Source organism: Perca fluviatilis, chromosome 2 (genome assembly GCF_010015445.1).
Source record: "Perca fluviatilis chromosome 2, GENO_Pfluv_1.0, whole genome shotgun sequence".
NCBI lineage: Eukaryota > Metazoa > Chordata > Actinopteri > Perciformes > Percidae > Perca > Perca fluviatilis.
Genome location: NC_053113.1, coordinates 41,114,938 through 41,132,529, shown reverse-complemented (window position 1 = coordinate 41,132,529; position 17,592 = coordinate 41,114,938). Strand labels below are relative to the sequence as shown.

The 17,592-nt window shown below is 42.2% G+C and overlaps 1 protein-coding gene across 1 annotated transcript; it reads left to right on the top strand.

The window, feature by feature from the left end:
* Window positions 1-13,234: 13,234 nt before the first annotated feature.
* lpar6a (lysophosphatidic acid receptor 6a) lies at window positions 13,235-15,852 on the top strand. The gene has a single exon (XM_039790815.1). It carries the CDS (start codon window positions 14,158-14,160, stop codon window positions 15,235-15,237), a length of 1,080 nt encoding a protein of 359 aa, XP_039646749.1. The 5' UTR covers window positions 13,235-14,157; the 3' UTR covers window positions 15,238-15,852.
* Window positions 15,853-17,592: the final 1,740 nt, after the last annotated feature.

Genomic DNA, 17,592 nt, shown 5'->3' with positions numbered 1-17,592 from the left:
CCCATCATTGACATAATGCATTCCCTAGCCCCTTACCCTAACCTTAACCATCACAACTGAATGCCTAACCTTAACCCTTACCCTAACCCTAACCATAACCTAATTCTAACCCTAATCCTAAAACCAAGTCTTAACCCTCAAACAGCCCTTTAACCTTGTGGGGTCCAGCATTTTGGGCCCCACAAGGCTGTGCAGACCCCACATGTATACTGTATTCCCAGGTTTTTGGACCCCACGAATATAGTAAAACAAGCCCACACACACGCACACACTCTAACTCTGTGTTTTACCAATAGCTGCTCTAAGCCATCAGGGGGCAGTGTGTTGTACTTGAATATTGTTTCCTCATCATGCATTTCTGTGCAGAGTACCCAAAGTACACTTTTAGGTTTTCACAACTGCCTCACTCTGCTGTCAAATGCAGAATATTATCGTATGTGTTCTTATCTGCATTATACAGTTCCTCTGACTCAAGGCAATGTGCCACTCTGTCCAGTGAGTGAAATGCAAACAAATGAAACTTGCACCATGATTTGTTTTAAAGTCCTTTTAATACTTAATACACAACTCGTAATGTTTTTTGCTGTTATGTGATTTCCACAGGAAGTGGAGGCAATGATTTGCACAGGTGCAGAATGAAAGTGTGTCTGACATGAGTCAGACTATTACAAAGTCTTCCTGCCAGAGGAAGCTCCTGTTCATATCTGTAAGTGCAGCGTTACAGTGTCACGCCATCCGCTCAGACTTCTTCGAGATTTCAAATACCTGCCAGGTGTGGTCAGAATAACAGGGACACCTTACAAGATATGGCAATCCAACGTAATTGGTGTGTGGCAAATATTGCATTTGTGAAGTTTAAAATCAGTTTTTAAAATGTGTTTTTCTTCTTCTGTCAAAGAATGTGTTGGTTTAACTTTCATACAGTCTTGACTAAAAGGAAACCTAAGCTTCATAGTATGCTGAGCTCTAACGGTCAGTGTGTTTGGGCATATTGTGATGAAAGCCAGATCAGCAGCTCACAGACGATAATTCAGTTCCTTGGTTTCAGCTAATGGCTACTCCCTAAACAAATTATGGCTAATTTGGCTTTTTATTTCACTTTCATTTTGCATTATAGTTGCCAGAAAACATACATTTCATTTTGACCTTATTATGTTTCTCGTATGGCAAGGGGCCTTTAATAGTATAGTAGTATAGTATGCAGAATTAGGTCAGTCAAATTAATATATGGATAAAGCTTCAGACTAAACATATGTATATTGCCACACACAACTTAACATAGCTGACACACGGGCAGTTAAACGGTTTTACACGGGCAATGAGGAAGTGCACACAGCTGCCAACGGTAACTGGCCCTCTGCCACATACACCCCACCCTGTGACCAAAATGTGATCCAAATTATGGATTTATTTGATCCCAATAAAGCCCTTTCATGTTCCTAAAAATAAGATGTGAAAGACGTATTCTAGTCTCTTTCCTAATTAAGAACAGCAGTATGACAATGTGAAAAATAATTGCAAGTTGTTAAGTATTCACAGCAACATGGAAACGAATATGTAAGAAACCTGTAAATGCTGGACCTGGTCGAGGAGGAGTTAATTTTATAATATTTCACAAGAGGATCATACATAATGTAAGTAAAATCTTAATCTGCAAAGACCCTAAAAGCCATCAGACAAATGCAGTGGAGAAAAAAGTCATAATATTTCCTACCTAAATTAAATGGAGAAGTATAAAGTAACATAAAATGGAAATTCTAAAATACAGTACCTTCAAATTGTACTTAAGTGCTTTCTATACTTTCCACCAATTTTATTGCCTGTAACTCGAGATAAAGAATAACCTATAGTATTTCTGCTTTTGGGCTAGTTTAGTATGGGCTAAAAAAACAACAACCTCAGTGTTGACAGGAAGTTGTTGGTTTGAGAGAAATGAGCTGCACCTCATCTGGTTTACCATCTGCTGACACTATCACTAACTTTGGCTTTAGACTTGTGTCTCCAGTGGTTGGTTCCTCTACCCACTGCTTTTAGATCAGAACCGATACATGGCTTAAAGTGATACGCCACCGTTTGTTGAAATAGGGCTTATCACAGTCTCCCCTGGCTGTAGATAAGTGGGTCAACGCATTTTTTGTGCATGCATTGTTTTAATCCGGTGCAACACCGGCAACGCCGCCGCTAGTTAGCTTAGCGTAGTGAATGGAATCCTATGTTGCCGGTTAGCATGTTGTGAGTAAAAGTGAGCCAACAAAAGACAAAAAAACAACCTAATTACTTGCACTGAGACAAAAAATGTGTTGGCCCACCTATCTACAGCCAGGGGAGACCGTGATAAGCCCTATTTCAACAAACGGTGGCGTATTCCTTTAAAGTATTCCGGCACTGTGCCGGCTCTCCGGCGTACGGCTGCGAGGAAAAAAAAAAAAGGTTTGGGAACTTGCATGCGGTTTAATATTCCAATCGTATGAGAGGAACCAGCTCTAACGCAGGGCTTAAAGTACTCGGGCCTGGTGCTGGATTTCTGGCATATGAATATTTTAGAAAAATAAATAAATTAAAAAGTCCACATGGGAATTGTTTTTGATGCGCTGGGTTTAACCAATCATCGAACTTCCACCTACCAATGAAACGAGTTCTAGCCAATCAGATGCAAAGTAGGGCGGGTCTTTTCCTGAAAAGCGAGGGTGCGGTGTAGTCTCCGTGGTAACGTGGCTAAAAAAAATGGAGGCAAAGTTTGTCAAACTTGGAGCATGTAGATACAGCTTTAGTTGAGAAAACAAATGGCGCTGGGCATGAATAGGGGACAAGAGGAAAAGGGTGGAGACGGGAAGTCGTTTAGCACTTGGTGCCTCAAACTGAGGGAGCCGGGTGCTTGCTTCTGCAGTGTATGTTCAAGGAAGACACTGTACGGCAGCAGTGGTAAGAAATGGCTTGCTAGTCATTAGATGCTAGTCACAAAGCTTTGGTCCGTGCACTCTGTCATATGAGTAAGTTACCGTCAACGACCGCTGCGACTGCGCCTTCACTGACCCATCGTGTTTGTGATATAAACAGTGTGTTCATAGCGGAACATGATTTGTCATTAACGATGGCCACTGTGTAAAAGCTATCGGAAGCCCAAACTGCCTTGACTGAATCAAGCATGGCAGTTATTTAAAGGAACACGCCGACTTATTGGGAATTTAGCTTATTCATCGTAACCCCCAGAGTTAGACAAGTTGATACATACCCTTCTCATATCCATGCGTGCTGTAAAGCTGTCTGACGGCTCCAGCGGCATCAGCCCATCACAGAACAGGCAGGTGAATGGTTCCAGTAATCCTACTACTCCCAATAAGTGACAAAATAACGCCAACATGTTCCTATTTACATGTTGTGATTTGTAAAGCTAAATTCCCAATAAGTCGGCGTGTTCCTTTAAACATAATGGCCTTGTCCCAGATTTTAGACGTCTAGCTATATGAAAAGCTAAGCAATGCAAAGTTTTTAATAAATGTACATGAAGCAACTGATGTGTCAACATGGACAAAATCCCGAATGTACTAACTCGCTTTTTTGATGATGACCTGGCCAAAGTAACAACACAACATTTAGAAAGTTTTGATTTCACACTTACGTCTTACTTCTTAAAATATGAAGGTTTCAGGCTCAGGATCTTTTATCACTTTAAGCCCTGCAGATATATAACACCAAAACCTATTTTCATGGTTGCAATAATATGTTAGTTCCCTTGTTTGAGCTTTCTGCTCAGGTATCTGTGAATCCTGTAACCATACATCAGCCGGCTTGTCTTTCCCTCAGACATAACTTAAATACTCTGCATGGCTATTCCAGCACATAATAGCCTATAGCTTGTTTTACCCTCGAGACAAAATTAACATCAGTGGTCTAGCAAGCCAGCTGAGTCAGCATGAAAGTATGTAGTGAAACATGTAAATGAATGGTGAAGGGGAGGGAAATGAAACCAAACAACAGCCAGGGTGTTGAGGGTGAAGCGGAGTTTAACTTAATACTTTTGGTTTAAGGCACAAACCATTTACTTACATTACATGCAACATTATTTGCTGAATCTAGGACACAAACTCTGTATGTGACCCTTTACACTTTACTCAACTTTATTATATTATCTACTGTATCTGTACTGTATGTATCTACTTCGATCTAAAGTGTTTAACTTGTCTGTTGCCTGACTGGTCCTGAGTTACACACACACACACACACACACACACACACACACACACACACACACACACACACACACACACACACACACACACACTCACACAAATGTTGACACCTTGACCACTTGACAACATGCTGACCTTATACCAAACTACTTTTCAAGTGATTTCCTTTGACAAATTTCCTATATTGGAATGACATTTTTTATTTTATTTATTTCACCTTTAGTTACAGGCACATCATTAAGAACAGGTTCTTATTTACAATGGCGGCCTGAAAACTGAAAACTCAGTCCCAGCTGTCTTAAGTCAGTCTTTTTTTAATGTCTTGACGTTCCGACAAAATCAAACATGTTTGATATTACGTTTTAGGTCTTGGTAGTAAAATCTTTTAGTCTGTGACTAAAAACTCAGTGACATTTTATGACACATTGCCTTTAATGTGAGATGGTGTCAGTAGTCTTTTCAGAGTCTATTAGTGTATATAGTAGGCATTAAGCGCTCATAGAATTGTAAATGTAACCTGAAAATGAGCTGATAGTTTAGTGTTGTTGATGGTGTAGTGTTGTTATTGTGGGGGCTTTGGTGCTACAGAGACTGTACTGTAGGTGTGAAGACAAGTTGACACTGGGTTGGTCAGACATGCGGTGAAAGATCTTTCTGTACTACTATACAAACATGCAGTCAGTGGTTGCAGTGGGGGAGGGTGACTTATTTGTGGTTGGGGAGTATTTTCCTTTTAAATAACAGTCAAAAGCTTTTGGTTGATAAGGCAGTGTGGGGGAGCACAGCCGTTCAAAGTCCAGCAGCAGACTAATTTATTGTGTATTTCAGGTATCTGATTTAGTTTTCATTTCGTAATAAATTACAACAACAACTACTGTAAACACTTTTTCCGAGAAAAGGCGGAGATTAGATAATGAAGTTAGGATTCTCAGGATTCTTATCTTCTCATAGCTCATAGCTCATGCAGGCATGACAAGGTTTCTTCTCTGTGTTCAAGTCTAGAAAAGGAGAAAACACAGCTTCACTGATATAACCATCTATTCCCCTTTGTGCATTTCTCTGGACACATTTTTTATTTTATTTAAGTGTTTTAGTCTCTTTGGTGAAACATATATTTTTAATTTTTTTTATTCTTACAAAACGATGGTTTGAGATGTGTGTGAGGGCTCTGAGTGTACACTCGCTGAGACTTTGTGTTGCTGTCACAGTCCTGGAACACTTCCTTGGCGTCAGTCTGTTTCCAAGGTGAACATGAGTGAATGAGCTGAAAGCCCTTTGAGTCGCAGTGAAGCTGTCCGCGGTCCAGAATGTCCTTTTGCCAAGTTAGACTTTTGTTCAGCAGTTTTTTTTTATTTTTTATTGGGCTGCTCATTTTTCCTGTTACATTGATCAAGCACAATGAGTTTTGGTGCTGAAGGATGTTATTTTAGATACTTCTTCAAAAGGTGGGCTGAGGTCACCGTTATGAAAGCCACATGGTAGTCTCTAAGACTCCTTCTCATGTCGCATACATTTCCTCCTCGACTCCTCCAGTTGTGTACTTTCATAGCGTCTCAGTCCTTCACACCGAAGAAGCACAGGAGACACACGAGGAGGAGGAGGAGGAACCGAGGAAATGTGTTTAAGAAGCGTCACATGGCTCCTCGGTGATCCCTCCTCGATGCTCGCTCCTACGTACTTCAATTTTCATTTTCCTTCAGTACATCGTTCATCGTTTGCGGTATATTTGCGGGTTTTCTCCCGCCAAATCTTTACCGGTCCAATCAGTGAACAGAGGGAGTGGCTGAGAACGATGACGTTGAGGTTGTGCGCTAGTTTGGGTTGTAGTTCCGTAATGGCGGCGGAGAAAGATGCAAGCGAAGCCATTCGGTTCGTTGTGGCAACCCTGCCGAATATCCAGAAGTTAAAGCCCGAGCGAGAACAGTCTTTGCTGAGTTTTGGTGGTGGCCATGATGTTGTGGCCCTCCTCCACACGGGGTTCGGGAACAGTTTGATTTTCCAGCTCGCTCCGTTAGTGGTGAAGGAGCTAAGCCGACGTCACGACCAAACGTTAGCGATTGGTTACGGCAAATCCAGAGTGGCTCTGGGCAGATCCAATAGTTTTAAACTTCAACAGAGTACCCACCTTCAAGGAAGTTAACACTTGTCAGTGGAGAGTGGCCAGACTCTCTGGACAAATGAAATGGACCAGAGTCTGGGGAGTTGAGGAGGAGCTATCAAATAAGGTTAACGAGATGCACCCTACTCTCAGTCCAAACTCACATGCCAAGTCCAAGCTTTCTCTTTATTAGAGTCCTAAACAAGTCAAAGTGCTTCATCAAAGTTGACATTTTAAAATGTGATACACCCACCTCATATTTATTTAGCTAATATGAATATTGTGATTCATAGTTACTGTTTGATATGTGCTGTGCTGCTGCTGTATCTGGGTACTGAGTGGCCATTAAAGTGAAGTGAAGTAACTACTCGCTCTCTATTCAAATTAGATCCACATTTTGGGAACTACTGTCATTCTCTTTCTTGCTTATATTTCTGGTTTTATGCACATTTAAGCAGCTGGTTTGGTTTCATGACTGAAATGTGCTCCAGGCTGATCGGAAGTGTCACTACGGTACATGTGTTCAAAATAACCAGTTAGATAGGAGTGTGCCTGTCTGTCTGTCTCTAACACAAGACAAAACTCTTGTGCTGTGGGTTTCATGTGTGTGTCAATTCAGAAGTAAGTCCATGTTGAGTCACAAACCTTTAGTGTAAAGTCGCATTCATGTTGCATTCTATTTTTAATTTTTTTATTTGTTAAAGGTCCTATAACATGCTGCTTTTTGGATGCTTATATATAGGCCCCTAATACTGTATCTGAAGTCTCTTTTATATAGACCTTAGTGGTCCCCTAATACTGTATCTGAAGTCTCTTTTATATAGACCTTAGTGGTCCCCTAATACTGTATCTGAAGTCTCTTTTATATAGACCTTAGTGGTCCCCTAATACTGTATCTGAAGTCTCTTTTATATAGACCTTAGTGGTCCCCTAATACTGTATCTGAAGTCTCTTTCCCGAAATTCAGCCTTGGTGAAGAATTACAGCCACTAGAGAATTCTCTGGGCGGGCAAAGCAGAGAAAGGGGAGGTAACCTTCCTCTTTATGACGTCATAAGGAGCAGATTCCAGATCGGCTCATCTGAGCTTTCATTTTCTCAAAGGCAGAGCAGGATAACCAGGGCTCGGTTTACACCTATCACCATTTCTAGCCACTGGGGGACCATAGGCAGGCTGGGGGAACCTCATAAAGTGAACATTTTCATGCCATGGGACCTTTAAGTTTGAAGTCATCATCAAATTTGTGACCCGTGTCTGACAACACTTCTGACTGCCACTGATGATCGTTACACAACAGTATTATGTCACCTGCTGTCTTTCTCATGCATTCTTCTCTTCTATTTGAAAACCTTGGGTCTTGGCCTTGGGGTGCCAGACAGTTTCCTGGCATTGTGAGAAATTTAACAGTCCAGGGATTTCAGGCACATGTTTTTGTTTAGAGACCACATACTTGCATGTGAAGAGCTTGTTTTTATGTGCTGCATGGAACTATGTTTTCGAGTGTAAGACAATAGTACGGCTTTTTCTATTTTCTTGAAACATTTCACCCTAGCCTTGATAGTGTTTATTTTGTGGCGGACTGACAAAGAGAGGCACAGTGGCTGTAAAACACCCACTGTCTCTTTGATTCTCTACACGACTTTCCTTCATTTGTTTGGCTGTTGTTGCTAACGCTGTGAAATCAAAATGAACCATCTTTAGATGAGTATCATGTAACTAAACTATAAATCTTATGTTTGTTTCACTGGAGTCTGTTCCAAATGGGGAAATATTAGTGTAAGAATAAAACAGCTGAACAAGTTAATTTTTATCTTTGCATGGTTTTATACAGATGTGAACTACAAAGTGTGGATTTGGCAGTCGTACGCTGGTTTTATCTGCCAGACAAGCTTTCATTTACTGACAGGAAACCCAAGCAGGTAGTATACTTCCTATTTGACAGTTACAGCCACCCAACACAAGTACACTCAAACAATATATAGTGACAATTTACAGAAAAGATTAACCACACTGCCAATAAAGAAGCTGAGAGTACTTTCAAGCTGTCTGAGACTAATTATTTATAAAAATCACATTCCTCCCCGCTAAGCTACTTCACTCAGAACAAAGGCCTCAATGTTTTTACTGTCTGCCAAGTGGGGAGTTTCTACTACAGGAGAAGTTGAATGCTGTTTCACAGAGCGCTGAGAAGAGAAAGCTGTGGGCATGGACTGACAAGGGCCGCTGAAAAAAACCCTGAATAGAGAAAGCTCTCTGTTCTGTCTCATTTCCAATGGTTCCAATAAAACTGTTCTTCTTTAGCAGAGCTGCTGCCCACACAGGCTGTCAAAAACAACAAGGAGACAGTTCAATTTGGGTGTGCCTCATCACCAGGGCCACACGGAATCAATCCAGATCCTCAGATTTTAAAGTCTTAAAAGAATGTCAATAAAACTCAGAACTTTAACACATCTCCACCCCCAAGCAGGAAAGCGGTTCGCTATATTCTGTTGTTTTTCATTCTGGATCGCCGCTGAAAACTGTAAATAGAAAACATTTGGGTCTGCTCATCACAGTGGTTCCCAAACTTTCTAACGGACACAAATTACACCCTGGACCACCATTTGATGAGATGTTGTCCCAGGGACCCCCATCTGATAGGATTTTTGCTTTTAGGATGTTTTATTACAGAAAGTGTTTGAAACTCAAGACCAAAATAATCATACATTGTGTCATTGGGCCCTATTTTAACGATCTGAAACGCAAGTGTGAAACGCCAAACGCAAGTAGCTTTGTGGGCGGATCTCGATAAATGACTCTTGCGCCCGACGCAAATCTTAAATGGGTTGGTCTGAAGTAGCTAGGTGTGGTTTGGGCGTAACGTGAAAATAACCAATCAGAGCGTCATCACACATTCCCTTTAAGAGCGGGCGTATTGTTCCGTGGCGGATTGCTATTATGACGGCGGATTTGCCTGGCGCACGCCAGCGGGAGCTGTCCGGGATGCTGCAAAGTAACAAATGCCCGTCTTGGCCGGGTGGCGATGTTGCTGCGGCCTCTCGGGCGCATCTCCTCAAGTCTGGAGAGGATTGCTGCAGCCATGGAGCGTGGGCCTCCAAACGCACCACCTGCTCCTGTTGTGCCCCTTCCTCCCCCCCACTCCATCTCCGTCCACCCGCTCCACCAGGAGCGCATCGCGCATTACTCCCGGACCAGATTCCGCCGGACTGTCCAATCCCACCGTAGTTCAACATCACGTCTCCTTAAGTCCTCTAATATTTCTTCATTTATGTCATCAACACATCCATGATTCATGGAAATGTTGTGTAAAACACAACAAGCCACAAAGAATGCTGCGACTTTTTGAGGACTGTACTGTAAAGTGCCTCCTGATCTATCCAAACACCTGAAGCACATTTTCAGTAATATTTTTCTTTGTAATTATGTATGATTTTCAAAAATGGGAACTGCTGTAGATGAGAGAAGTGTATGCGCGTTGTGCATACGCTACATTATGGCCAAGCATTCGTCCCTAAAATAGCATCTGAATAACGCGCCACTGACTTTAGACCAGGTTTTTCCTGGTCAGTGGCGGAATTGTTTTCTGAAACTGCAGAATAGGACTACGTAACGTTTGCGCCTGAACACGCCTCCTCTTTTCGCTGAACCGCCCCCGGGAGCGCAAATACATTCCCTAATTTACCGACGTGCGTCTGTGGAGGGAAAAGTCCGCTGTGCGTCGGGTGCAAAATAGGAATGATACATGTGTCGGTGTACAAAGGCAATTGCGCTGAGTGCAAGATAGGGCCCATTGTGTTATTTATGGATGGAATTATAGAGAAAATAAATGATTCCTCTTTTAGCTGGGGACCCCCTAGAACCCCTTCAAGGACCCCTGAGGGTCCCCGGACCCCACTTTGGGAACCGCTGCCTCATCAGGAGGCAGTCACCTGAATTATTTTCAAGTGAACTTCTCAGGTACTTTTGACCTCCTGTCTTTATTTATTTTTATTTATTAAAACTAATCAAACTGCAATCCCAGACCTATGTTATCTAGAGTTCTTTAGATCGATGTATTTCTGTCATGCTGTGCACTGGTGGAAGAAGTCTTCAGAGTCGTTACTTATGTAAAAGTAGCAATACCACAACATTACAAGTCCTGCATTCAAGATGTTGCGTGAAATAAGTAATAGCAGTAAAATGTACACAAAGCATTTAGCAAAATGAAAGTACTTGTTAAGCAGAATAATGGCTGCTGTCAGGTTTATATTATTACCATGTAAATTTTTGGACTATTACTACTCATGCTTAAATATATAAGCAGCCTTTTATAATGGAGCTGGTTGAGATGGACCAAATTGTTATTTATTTATGCTGTTGGGCAAATTAACCAATTTAACCTAATAAAGTAGCATAAGGCTACATCTACACTACTACGTTTTCATTTTTAAGCGGCGTTTGAGACAAAAACGATCTCCGTCCACACAAGAGTTTTAGCTCCAGTGGCAGAACTAATCTCCGTCCATATTAAAGGGGAACTATGCAGTTTTTTAAAGCTTAATTTACCTTAACTGAACAGCTTCGGAGTCATTGGAATGGTTATATGACTTTTTTTGGGTTGAATGATGGTTAAAACTAATCCCATAGTTGTCTAGCTCCCCCCTAGCGCCTGTCAGCAGAAAAACCACCCTCGCAACTTTCGAGCCGGCGGCCTCAGCGTCAGGAAGTATGGCGTGATATCAGGTCTCGCCATGTAACGTATTGCTTCACGGCACTGCACACGTACACGCCCCCATTCAGGAACCGGTTAACAAGGTAGTGATGGAGTTTTTCACACTATCGTCATGGCTGAGCCGGCTAAAAAGAAGCAGAAAGCTAGGAAACCATTGTCGGAGGAACAGAGAAAGAGGAAACGGCAGACTGACCGAGCGAAGAGTCAGACACGAGTAAACATAGAATGGCGTTTTCAGAATGGCGAGAACTGAGACAAACAGAAACCTGCAAATCCGATGCTGACCTGGCATTCTTGCTGTTGCAATTACTAAGTATCGTTGGGATAAACTCAGTTTAATCTTTGTATTTCTTGTTATTGTGACCTCAGGATGTTTGCTATTGTCTGTAAAGGTTTTTATTATGATCGCTGTCTGTTACGGGCTTACTAGCTGTCTACCTCAGCGGACATGGCTCCGTGCGTTCGCTCTATGAAAACAAATGCACATGACCAGAGGGAGAAGATGAGAGGGGGGAGAGTCGCCAACGTGTTTTTACAACAGTGTTGCCAAATATCTATTCCGAAGCTGTAGGGGGAGCTCTATAGAGAAACCTGTGAGCAAAAAGCAAGAAAACAGTGAAGAAATTGCCAAAACTGCATAGCGCCCCTTTAACCATAGACATATATAAAATGGACCAACAGATCCCGTTGCTCTGGACGGAGACCAGTGAAGGATTTTAGAAGTCACTTTTCCGGTGAGGGCTGAGCGTTACTGAGCAGCCTCCAACTGAGCTTGAAGACGTAGATGTGACGTGAGCAACCTGTCTGAAAGTTGTAAGTCTTCTGGTAGAAATCTCAATCATTCCCAATCTTGCAGACTGAGAGCGTAGGTATATGTAAGGAGATAACATAGGCACAGGTTAATTATTGCTAACTAAAATGCTAGTTAACATTGGTAATTAAACTTAAACAGCTAATGTGAGTCAAAACTGCCTGCGAGCTTCTCCTGTACTTTCTGTACTGTAATTTCTCTACTGTGCGACAGTAAGTCGCGTGGTTACGACACAATCGTTATGTCGTTATGTCACGACATAACGTGAGGTACAAGGTAATTTATACGTTGTTGCGTTTCTTTAGAAATAAACAATGGACAAATAGAGTCTTTAAACGCTTCAGATGTAAAGTTATTCGCTGTGTCAAAGTGACGTCAAAATGAATGGCAGTCAAGCTAACGGGAGGTGACGGCTTGTTAGTTTCAAAATGTTGCCTTAGGAGCTACGCGTCCCGAGGAGAAGCTTACCCCCTTGCCTTTAACATGTCTGACAACGCATATCACATGACCATTCACACACTGGGCATGTGTGTGCCGGTGTAAACAGGAAGCAGACAGTCTGACGTTACTCTGTGGTTGAAAATCGATGTATAAATTGAAATTACAGAAAATAATTTAAAGAAAGAACAACCATGGTGAAAAGTAAGAGCAGGGATTTAATAGCCTTGACTACGAGGTGGAACTGTTACTGAAAGGTAGGTAAGCTACCTAACCGATAAGACTGACTGACGGGCATCGGCCTCAACAAAAGGTTTCCGTTTGTGCCCGTCCAGACTACAACGCAACCACAGAGTTTTCAAACCAAAACGGGGGCGGCAGTGTTTCCAAATGTCTCCGTTTTTTTTAAATGTAGCCTAAGTAGATTACAGTACTTTCCACTTTTCCATGGTTGTACAGGGTTTAAGAAGTCACAAAAAAAAATAAAAAAATAAAAAATAAAGAGGCCTTTGATTTTCACTCATCACATCACAGCTTAGCCATGAAGAAGCAGTTATGTTTCAACTCAAAATGTAGCTGGAAACACTAATTATTCTTTAATATCTAAAATGTTTTTATTTGTAGTAAAGAAAGGCTTAATCATAGTTCCTTGGCCTTATAAAGGCACTTTTTTTTTTAAATCTATTGAATACAGAAAAATTGCTTTACAAATGGCTCAGTGTTAATTGTGTTACACTTAATATTGCATTTTTAACTTGGGCGCTCTCACTGCTCAAGTAAGAATAGATCAAAACATTAATTTTACATATATACACTTACAGTATTCCAGCTAATTCTGAGCATGTGTTGTAAACCTTTTGATGAATTCCCTCACAATGCAGAGCTGTTTTGGTTTAGAGAACAGACAAAGGAGCAGGAGGAGTTAGATGGGAGGCAGTAGGAGGGGTTAGCACAGCTGCTCTCCCTTCCAAAGTACAAAAACTGACTGCGATACCGGCACAAAGAAGTAGAGCTCTGTCTGAGTGAGATGCGTGCGGGGAAAAGAGCTTGTGAAGCTGTCAGAGGGAGAGACAAACTGAGGAAAGGGAGAGAGAAGTAGACTTGAGTGACTCACAGTCAGTAAGGAAGCGAGAGAGAGAGAGAGAGAGAGAGAGAGAGAGAGAGAGAGAGAGAGAGAGAGAGAAAAGAGGGAGGACAGGAAACAGACCCTTAGGACAAACTGTCTGTGAGACACTCACATTGTGACACACAGACGGAGAGCTCCAGCGCGCCTGTGAACACGCCTGGCGGTTTGTGCTGAGGACCTTGCGTCATTATGACAGCTTTGCTGCTTTGGAACTGAAGAGGACAAAAACAAAGGACTGAGTTTTGACAAAGAGATTTTTGCCATGGGGACATCTCTCTAACGGACCTAAATGTGGATACGCCATCATTTCTTTTGGGGACTCAGCAGCGCGTGGTAATTGAGGACTTGTGGAGTGAAAAGGAGACACATTTGTGTGACTGATTAAAGTAAAACCTAAGCCTACAACTTGTGGGGTGCAGCCTGGTGGAGAGGCAGGGCAGGGGGAGGGGAGGACGCTACGGCCTGAATCTCTCATGTCCTTTGGAAGGGGTCTTTTCAATATGAGGTAACTCCCCCCCCCCCAAAGATAACTACATCGAGAAAGAGAAGGGATCATGTTGACCATGTGCAGCCGTCCTAACATTGACAGATGTGTTGGAAAGAAACCTTTGTACCCGTGGCCTGAATTGTCAGATGACAGAGTGTCTTTCAATGTATCCTGGATTAAGACTGTTCTGTGCTTTACTCTCCACTCGTGGTGAATTCATTGTGCAGGGCAGCCCTTTTTGTTATATAGCTATAACATAACAAACACCCATCATCCCTCCACTCTTTGTCTCTCAGAATGAACAACGATACCATCCAGCTAGCGGTGGGAAATCAATCGGCAAACAACTCCTGTGACAAGAACGATGGTTTTAAGTACCCGTTGTACAGTACTATCTTCAGCATTGTGTTTGTGGTGGGACTGATCACCAATGTCGTGGCCATGTACATATTTGCCTGCTCTCTGAAGCTGAGGAACGAGACCACGACCTACATGATGAACCTGGTGGTGTCCGACCTGCTGTTTGTCTGCACGCTGCCCCTGAGGGTCTTCTACTTCATCAACCAGAACTGGCCTTTCGGAAGCACGCTCTGCAAGGTCTCCGTCTCGCTCTTCTACACCAACATGTACGGCAGCATGCTGTTTCTCACCTGCATCAGCGTGGATCGCTTTCTGGCCATTGTGTACCCTTTTCGCTCGAGGGCGCTCAGGACCAAGCGCAATGCTAAGATCGTGTGCGTTGCTGTGTGGGTGTTGGTGCTGTCTGGGAGTCTCCCCACAGGCTTCCTGTTGGAAACCACCTCAAAGGAGAAGAGCAAGACCAACGCCACTTTCTGCTTTGAGAACTTCTCCTCCAATCAGTGGAAAGCGCACCTGTCCAAGGTGGTGATCTTCATAGAGACAGTGGGCTTCATCATCCCACTTCTGCTCAACGTCTGTTGCTCCATCATGGTACTGCACACCCTGCGTCGCCCCCAAACCATCAGCCGTGGCGGGAAGCTGAACAAAACAAAGATCCTGCGCATGATAGTTGTGCACCTCTTCATTTTTTGTTTTTGCTTCATCCCCTACAACGTAAACTTGGTTTTCTACGCTCTGGTCCGCACTAAAACGTTAACAGGCTGCTCTGTGGAGTCGGTGGTCCGGACGATCTACCCAATAGCCCTCTGCATTGCTGTATCCAACTGCTGCTTTGATCCCATTGTTTACTATTTCACTTCGGAGACCATCCAGAACTCCTTCAAGAGGAAGTCTCAGGTCAGCCGTACCTATGACGCCAAGTTCTCAGAGGCCCTGCAGTCAGAAACCACCTCCAACTTGCAGTGCAGCCTGAGGACTCTCAAGGCGAAAGTCTTTCACAATGAGTCTTCAGTGTGATGCTGGGGTAGCTGCAGTCAGCATGAAAGGTATTAAAATCCATCCCTCCATGGAAAAACAAACCTCTTTCAGACTGTGGGAACGGCTTTCTTGCATTGAAGCACCTGCCAAAGAGGTCTTCCCTGTCTTCATCTCAGGACAAATGTTTGGACTTGTCTTTGACAGCCTCTGCTCCGCAGTATTACTGCTACATTGACCCTTTGTTCACATCCGTGGATTTCTTATTACTACTAACTAATTTCCCTTTCCTGTGGAATATTTTGTAATTGTGTTAGGCACGATTACTCTGAAAGTAACCTGGAGGGCAATGTGATCACTGAACACCAGGACAGTTGTGATGTTGAATGTGTGCCTATATATTTGTACATGTCCGTGGTAAGTTGATATGCTCACTTAGAATGGTATCTATTAAATTAACATAAAGTTATATCAAGCTATAGATTGTACAGGGCTTCTTTTTTTTATTGTAAATTACAAATAGGTCACAGAAGGGCCTTTTTGTTCTGGCGCCATTTCATTGTCCACTCAGTGTCTTTATTGACTATTAAATGCACTGACAGAATTCCAATGCACTCATTCTACAGTAAATTAATAAAAGTAATGTACTGTTTAAAACAAATGAAACTTTTTTGTCATTTAAATGAAGAAAATGCTCTCTTTTGACGCTGGAATATATGGTTTTAAATGTTGAACTTGAACATAGCATAATGGACTCAAACTCATGGACATGCTGTTTATTTACAACATTAAACCTCCTGAGACTTCAGTTTACACGGGCCAAGTGAAGAGTTGGCATAGCACACTACAGCTACATAACAGGTTTGACTTCACTCCATTTTATAGTTAAATCTCTTCTCTAATATTTTTGTCATGCATGCAAATGAGGAGGTAAAGAAGTAGAAGTAGACCGTCTAATAGAGTATGTCTGACTCCCACTGGGGGAGTGCCAGCTTATTGTGTAAGAACCAGAATGGAAGAAAAGGAAGTCTTTATTAACGGCAACTGACAAAAAATGACATTCACACATTCGGATATGAAATAAGTGTATGTATGGAGACTGTAGTGTAAGAACCACATGGTTAAAAACAGCATAGTTGGACTGAATGCCATAACGATGAGTGAATCAATTGGTACTAGAAAGGAGTGGGCGCGGTGCAGTTTCTTTTATCTATAACATAACCTCGATAGGAATTTCATTTTATCATCCTGTAAAATTTTGTTTTCCTTCTACGCAAGGACATGCTGTTTTTAATATTCCCACTGACAAGGTTGCTCCCCTGCACCACCATAGTTTAGTCAGAACAGCTACGCAATACATCAGGATGCCTTTGATCAACAGAGAATTACAATTATAATTAAAAAAATAGATTTTTTTTTTCAGCCTTTATTTTGATAGGACAGCATAAGACATGAAAGGGGAGAGAGAGGTGGGAATGACAAGCAGCAAAGGGCCGCAGGTCGGAGTCGAGCCCGCGGCCCGCTGCGTCGAGGAGTAAACCTCTACATATGGGCGCCCGCTCTACCAACTGAGCTATCCGGGCGCTCATCAAAGTCAAATTTAAATGAAAAAACAATACTCAGAAGCAAGTCCCGTTTGCGGTTTGATAAACAAATGGATGAAATATTTGTCCTGGTGAGGGCTAAGTTACAGTGATATGGCATCAGTGAGGAGTCAACACAGCGTGAGGGTGAATAACAGAGAGCAACATCGTGCTCTGACTTTATTGACATAGCCTGTAGGTCAGTCAGCTGTACTTTATCCATAACCCACCTATAACTCTGGCTCTGAAGCCACGTGAGCCAGCCGAGGACAGGGTTAAAGACTCGGGATTAGGGCTGGCCGATTAATCGAAAATGTATCGGCATCGAAATTCTGAAGCCGTTATTGACGTATTTTTCCCCGTGACGATAATTGCAACAGTTTTTTTATAAAACTAAAATGTGACTTTTTTTCTCAAGGCATTTTCATTTCAAGCAATGTGTCCTTTTATTTCAATTTTATACATTTTTAATGAATAGCCATAATAGTTCCCGCTTTGTGTGTTTCCTTAAGTTATTTTAAAATCATAAAAATAGGCACTTTTGAATTAGAAAAAATATCTCACCTTCAACATTTGAAGAGCCTATTTACAGTACAAACCTTGCCAATGAACTATGAGGACAACATTTTTTTTTAAATTATCGTTCATTTATCGTTATCAAGGTAAAATGTGCAATTAATCGTAGTTTTGATTTTAGGTCATATCGTGCAGCCCTACTTGGGATGTTATGAAAACAAACGAGTACAATTTGACTCCGAAGCAGTTCACGTCATCTGCACAGGAGACCATTTTGATGAGGCATCCTCGTGTAAGG